At 43.3% G+C, this 7500-nt stretch overlaps 1 protein-coding gene across 4 annotated transcripts in view; it reads right to left on the minus strand.

The window, feature by feature from the left end:
- LOC113815323 (excitatory amino acid transporter 3) overlaps nt 1-7500 on the minus strand; it is an 89982-nt gene that overhangs the window by 26172 nt on the left and 56310 nt on the right. For all 4 annotated transcript variants that reach the window (XM_070114349.1, XM_070114348.1, XM_070114351.1 and 1 more), the window contains exons 2-5: nt 6604-6804; nt 3279-3406; nt 2051-2249; nt 83-125 (exon numbers count right to left, since the gene is read on the minus strand). In XM_070114349.1, coding sequence (XP_069970450.1) covers nt 83-125; nt 2051-2249; nt 3279-3406; nt 6604-6725 — 492 coding nt within the window. In that variant the 5' untranslated portion in view covers nt 6726-6804. The remainder of the gene's footprint in view (nt 1-82; nt 126-2050; nt 2250-3278; nt 3407-6603; nt 6805-7500) is intronic.

Here is a 7500-nt window from a genome sequence, read left to right on the forward strand (position 1 = left end):
ATATTCAAATGAGAAATAATAAGATGAGAAATACTAAGACGAAGCTAGGAAAAAGAAGAAAGAAAAAAAAGTTTAAACTCACCGTTTCGAAGCAAGCTTGGATCAGATTTGGCGGGAAAAGATTTCTGTGAAAATAATGAAAAAAAATTAGTTCTTGTTGTTGTTGTTGCTGTTGTTGTATAATAATGACCTGCACCTGATTTACTCTTGTTATAAAGAAAATACGTTACAGGACGGGAATCATGTGAAAATTTATTTGGACTGATCATAAAAATCAAGTAAAATAAATAAGCTTTTGAAAATAAAAAATTTAGACAACAAAAACATCAAGTAAAATATATAAGCTTTTCTCTGTTTATCTCATTTACTTAATCTTCATTATTACTACTATAATTGTTTCCATATTAATGCTATCATTATCAATTAGTATTGCCATTACTGTTATCATTATCATCATGATTTTGTTATAATATAATTTATATTAAAATTACCACCATCGTTAATAAAATAAAAGAAAGGAATGGATAATTATTTCTCTTCGCTATCTCTTTCCTCTCATCCTCTTTTTCTCTCCTATTCCCTCTCTTCCTAATTTCTATTCCTCCTTTCCCCCCCTCTTGTTCCTCTTATTTTTTTCATCTCCCTATCTCCTTTCTTTTCCTTCCTCCTTCTCCTCCACTTATTGCTCCTCTTTTTTATTCTATCCTTATCCTCCTTTTCTTATCATTCCTTCCTTTCCATCCTCCATCCCTTCTCCTATTCCTCTTCTATTTTGTCTCCCTGTCTCTTTTTCTCCTTTCTCCCCCTATCCTGCTACCCTTTCCCTATCCTCCTCCTTACCCTCCTCCCACCCTTCTACCATCCTCCCCTCCTCCCCCTCCCTCACCCACTCCCTTCCCCCACCCCCATCCCCCTCCTACCACCACCTTCAACCCTCACCTTGGGCAGATCCATGAGGAGGTCAGGCGTGTAGGACGCCTTGGCATCCCTCCCCGCTTCCCACCAATCCCCCTCAACCCCTCACCTGGGCAGATCCATGATTAGGTCCCCAATTACCCCCCTTCTTCCCCACCCCAACCCCTCACCCCCACCCCCTGAGGAGGTCCCCAACCCCCCTTCTACCCCTCCTCCCCCCACACCCATCCTCACCTGGGCAGATCCATGAGGAGGTCGGGCCTCATTGGCCTCCCATCCCTCCCCCCACCCCCTCCCCCTCCCCCAAACCTCCCCCACCCACCCCCACCTTCCCCCCACCCCCTCACCTAGGCAGATCCATGAGGAGGTCGGGCGTGTAGGACGCCTATGGCCTCCCCAATACCCCTCCTCACCCCTTCTACAATCCTTCCCTCCTCCCATCCTCACCTGGGCAGATCCATTGAGGAGGTCCCTCATTATTCCCACCCCCCCCCACCCCAATACCCTCCCATCCCCTCACCCCCAATACCCCCACCTCCCCCCTTCACCCCCTTCCTCCCACCCTCCCCACCCCCATCCCCTATCCTCACCTGGGCAGATCCATGAGGAGGTCGGGGGGTGTAGGACACTATGGCCTTACCCTCCCTTCCTCCCACCCCCTCCCTCACCCACCCCAATCCCCCTCTTCCCTACCCCCACCCCCCTCACCCCCCTCACCCCACCCTCACCCCCACCCCCTCACCCCCCAACCCTCACCTGGGCAGATCCATGAGGAGGTCGGGCGTGTAGGACGCCTTGGCCTCCCCTCCCCTCCTCCCACCAATCCCCCCAATCCCCCTCACCTGGGCAGATCCATGAGGACCCCACCCCCCTTTCCCCTCCCCCCCCCCTCACCTGGGCAGATCCATAATCCAATCCCCCCACCCCCTAGTCCCCCTTACCTCCCTCCCCCAATCCTCCATCCCCCCCCCAACCCTCACCTGGGCAGATCCATGAGGAGGTCGGGCGTGTAGGACGCCTTGGCCTCCCCTCCCCCCTTCCCCCCAACCCTCACCTGGGCAGATCCATGAGGAGGTCGGGCGTGTAGGACGCCTTGGCCTCCCCTCCCCCCCCCCTTCCCCCCCCCAACCCTCACCTGGGCAGATCCATGAGGAGGTCGGGGGTGTAGGACGCCTTGGCCTCCCCCGCCTTGATGATGTCGTCGTCGTTGCCCTTCCCCGGGTGGATCGTCACCACCAGGATGATGCCCAGGATGACAGCTGACACGGTGGTGGTGATGTAGTAGGCGATGGCGCGGAGCCCGATCTTCTTCGACAGCGCCAGGTCCGGGGAGCCTGCGGGAGGGGGGGGGGTGAGTGAGGGCGGGAGGGGAGTCTGTATATATATATACATATATATATATATATATATATATATATATATATATATATATATATATATATATATATATATATACATTTATATATATATATATATATATATATACATATATATATATATATATATATATATATATATATATATATATATATATATATATATACATATGTATGTATGTCTGTATATATATATACATATATATATATATAAATATATATATATATATATATATATATATATATATATATATATATATATATATATATTTTAGATACAGATATAAACAGAGAGAGAGAACAGACAACAAAAAAGAGAGGGAGAGAGAAATGGAGTACGGGAATAAAAGAAGACGAACAAACAAACAAGGAAGAAAAGGGAAGAGAGACATAGCAGAGACGAGCGAGGACACGATGAGCGGGATGATGAAAAGAAGAGGACGAAAAAAAGAAAAAGAAAGAAAGATAACAAGGGAAATGAAGAGAAGAAGACAAATAAACAAACAAGTAAGGAAATGGAAGAGGGCCACTGACCGATAACGGAGACGAGAGACGAGACAAAAGAAAAAACAAAACAAGCGAATAAAAGGAGAATGAAGAGAAGAAAGAGGGAAGAGGGACACCGACCGATAGCGGAGACGAGCGACGAGACAAAAAAAAAAGAAAAAAAAAGCGAATAAAAGAAGAATAAAGACTAATAAAGAGGGAAGAGGCACCGACCGATAGCCGAGACGAGGGAGGGGACAAAAAAAAAAAAAAAAAAAAAAAAAGACTGAAGAGAACAAAGAGAAAAAAAGCGAATAAAAGAAGAATAAAGAATAATAAAGAGGGAAGAGGCACCGACCGATAGCGGAGACGAGCGACGGGACAAAAATTAAAAAAAAAAAAAAAAAAAAAAAAAAAAAAAAAAAGACTGAAGAGAACAAAGAGAAAAAAAGCGAATAAAAGAAGAATAAAGAATAATAAAGAGGGAAGAGGGCCACCGACCGATAGCGGAGACGAGCGAGGACACGATGAGCGGGATGATGAGCGCCTTCAGCGCCCGCAGGAACAGCTCCCCGAGGTAGCCCACGTACATCACCTCGCGCTTCGACCATCGCTCGCTGCGGGAGAACCTGCAACGGGCGTGAGGGAGCGTTAGGGGGCGTCAGGGGGCGTGGGCGTGAGGGAGAGGGGAGAAGGGCGTGGGCGTGAGGGAGTGTGAGGGGAGAAGGGCGTGGGCGTGAGGGAGGGGGAGAAGGGCGTGAGGGAGGGTGTGAGGGCGTTAGAGGGAGAAGGGCGTGAGGGAGGGTGTAAAGGGCGTTAGGGGGCGTGGGCGTGAGGGGAGAAAGGGAGAGGGTGAAGGGGAGGGCGTGGGAGAAGGGCGTGGGAGAGGGAGAGTGTGAGGAGAGGGCGTGGGCGGGGGTGGGGGAGGGAGAAAGGGAGAGGGTGAGGGGAGAACCTGCAATGGGCAGCAGGGCGTTAGAGGGCGTGGGCGTGAGGGAGGGGTAGGCGTGGGGAGAGTGGGGTGGGGGGGGGGGAGAAAGGGAGAGGGTAAGGGAGAACCTGCAATGAGAGGTGGGGGCGGTAGAGAGTGTAGGCGTGGGTGGGGAGAGCGTGAGGAAGAGAGGGAGAGGGTTTGGTGGTGACGGGAGGGAAGGGGAGGGAAGAGGGGGTGAGGAAGAGGAGGGAAGAGGGTGAGGAGAGAGGGAGGGAGAGAGGGGTGAGGGAGAGAGGAGAGGGAAGAGGGTGAGGAGAGAGGAGAGGGAGGGAAGAGGGCTGAGGGAAGTGGAGGGAGAGGGAAGGTGAATGGGGAGGGAGGGAGAGGGAAGGCGAATGGGGAGGGAGGGAGAGGGAAGGCGAATGGGGAGGGAGGGAGAGGGAAGGCGAATGGGGAGGGAGGGAGAGGGCGGGGACTGGGAGGTGCACATAGCTAGTGACTGCAATAGGCAAAGAATTATGAGCAATGTGTGCAATATTCAGCGAGGTACGGGCTTCTGTGGGTCTGCAACAGGTAAGAAATAAATGAATTCCTGCAACATTTAGCGAGGTGATTTTCTGCAACATGTAGCAAGGTATGAGGTTCTGTATCTTATAGATCACTGCTTTTGCAAAAAAATAAAATAAAGAGAAGAATCTGTGCATGGAAGTTTTAGTTCCTGAAACAGAAAATAATAATTTATGCAACGCACAGCAAAGTTTACATCCCTGCAAATCTGGAATATACCGTAGAATCTAAGTTTCTGCAACATGTGAACAGCTGAACTAGTTCCTGGAAACAGGAAACAACGCACAAGTTTATACTCTACAACACTAAGTTTCTGCAACTTAGGAGGACTTAGATTAGCTCTCTGTTGAAACAGCGTCTACAAAGCACCTATGCTCAGTTTTATTCGACATTTCCTTTTTATTAGTTTTTCTTATCACTTTTTATCTATTTATTCATTTCTTATTATTCACTCTTCTCTTTCATATTCAAAAGAAAGGTGCACTTGACAACTGAATGCAATAAGTCTGAAAAAACACCACCAATTGATTATTCTTATCGATCTGTCTTCAGTCATCAACAGGTTTTTAGGTAAGTGCAACTTCTTAAAAAGATAATGAATAAATACATACATAAATAAATAGATGGATAGATAGATATATAATCTAAATGAAAATTAAAAACTAGACATCTAGGTAAACAAGTAAAAGAGAGAGAGAGAGAGAGAGAGAGAGAGAGAGAGAGAGAGAGAGAGGGAGAGAGAGAGAGAGAGAGAGAGAGAGAGAGAGAAAATATATAAATATATATATATATATATATATATATATATATATATATATATATATATATATATATATATATATATATAAATTATTCCTGCAACATATGATTATTTACATTCCTCTCTGCAACAAAGAACAAGAGAATCTATTTCTGCATCAGCCAGTAAGTTCTGCGTTCCCGTGATTGGCCAGATCCCCCTGCAAGACAATGCAACATCCATTAAGACCCGAGATTTCTGTAACAAAAGATCAGTCAGAGAAGTTCCTGTTAAGCGACATGCAACACGGTCTGCAAGATCCTTCTGCAATGGAGGAAGAGCTTGAACAATTTCCTGAAAGAAAATAGATCGGGTTATTTTTTTCAATACCTATCAAAGTATACCTAAGTATATCTAAGTATTTTTTTCAATACCTATCTAAGTATACCTAAGTATATCTAAGTATTTTTTCAATACCTATCTAAGTATACCTAAGTATATCTAAGTATTTTTTTCAATACCTAAGTATACCTAAGTATATCTAAGTATTTTTTTCAATACCTATCTAAGCTTGAACAATTTCATGCAAGAAAATAGATTGGGTTATTTTTTTCAACATCTATCTAAGTATTTACGAGTTAAGTGCTTGATATTTATCTATATAATCTCTTTCTGTTTACTTCTATCTACTTAATATTTCTCTAAATAATATCTCTCAAATAGGTAATATCTATCTGTGTTATATCTATCTTCATATCTATGTAATATCTGTATGGTATATGATATATCTATATATATATAAATATATATATATATATATATATATATATATATATATATATATATATATATATATATATATATATATATATATATATATATATATATATATATATATATATATATATATATCTATATATGTAGACATCTATCTAAGATATAATGCCTATCTAATATATAATGTCTATCTATGAAATATCTATCGATGTGTTATCTAACAAGCTGTACTTATCTATGCAATAACTATATATGTAATATCTATCTGATGTATAACATCTATCTAACATATATCTAATATAAATAGAATATCTAGCGCCACCAAGAGATATATATTGTAAAGCCCTAGCATGCTTAGAGTTATTGCCATGTCGAGTATTTTAAACAGGAAAAAAATACTCATTAATATGCTACAGAAATTTCGAACATATATTGATCTATAAATAATATAATGATAACATTAGTATTGCTGATATATATATATATATATATATATATATATATATATATATATATATATATATATATATTGTAAGGACAATGAAAATTAGGAAAAGAAGAAGAAATCTAAGAAAAGATAATTAAAAACGTGAACAACTATTTAATAAAATAATATGAATAGATAAAATACATAGACAAAATAACTGATTAATCATAACAATAACAACAATAATAAAAATCATAACAATAAAGATAAAGATAAGAATTACCGAATAGCTGATTAACCATACTAATAATAATAAAAAATAATATAGACAAAAACTAAAAATAACCCGAGAGAGCGCCCACGCCCACGCATGGCCACCCACCTGAGGATGAACCCGAGCAGGATCCCGCCCGTCACGCCCGAAATGGTAAGGATAGGCAGGAGGTTGTTCCTGATCGCCTGCTTGACGTCCGCCGCCGAGCAGGAGAAGCGTGGGCGTGACATGGCGATGGGCGTGAGTGAGGGCGGGGTGGTGGTGGTGGTGCGGCCGTCGGTCCACGTCGGGATGGGCTGTTCCGTCGGGCTGTGGGCGGGAAGGAGGAGGTTTTAGGGGGGTTGGTGATGTGGTTGGGCGTGGGGGGATGGGGGAGGGGTGGGGGAGGTAGGCGGAGTTTATATATATATATATTTTTTTTTACTCGATTTTTTTTTTGATCTCTTGATATGTGTCTCTCTGTCTCTTTCTCTCTCTCTCTCTCTCTTTCCCTCCCTCTCTCTCTCTCTCTCTGTCTTTCTCTCTCTCTCTCTCCCATCTCTCTCTCTCTCTCTCTCTCTCTCTCTCTCTCTCTCTCTCTGTTCTCTCTCTCTCTCTCTCTCTCCGTTTCTCTCTTTCCCTCCGTCTCTCTCTCTCTCTCTCTCCGTCCGTCTCTCTCTCTCTCTGTCTCTCTCTCTCTCTCTCTCTCTCTCTCTCTCTCTCTCTCTTTCCTCTCTCTTCTCTATCTCTCTCTCTCTCATTCTCTCATTTATTCATATTTTCACCTTCCCTCCCTCCCTAACCGCCTCTCCAAAACACCCACAACCACACATCTAAAATAATAATATATAAAACAAGAATCCCTCAGACAGCGCATACCTCCGCCAAGGCAATGGGGTCACAGATGCAATAACAATATAATTACACTTAAATCACCTCTTTCTCAAGTACACTGGTGGCGTCCGTATTTAATTACCTAATTACCTCTCAGTGCTAATGAATCCTTTATAAAAATCCCGTAATCCG

This window comes from Penaeus vannamei, chromosome 35 (assembly GCF_042767895.1).
Source record: "Penaeus vannamei isolate JL-2024 chromosome 35, ASM4276789v1, whole genome shotgun sequence".
NCBI classification, from domain to species: Eukaryota; Metazoa; Arthropoda; class Malacostraca; order Decapoda; family Penaeidae; genus Penaeus; species Penaeus vannamei.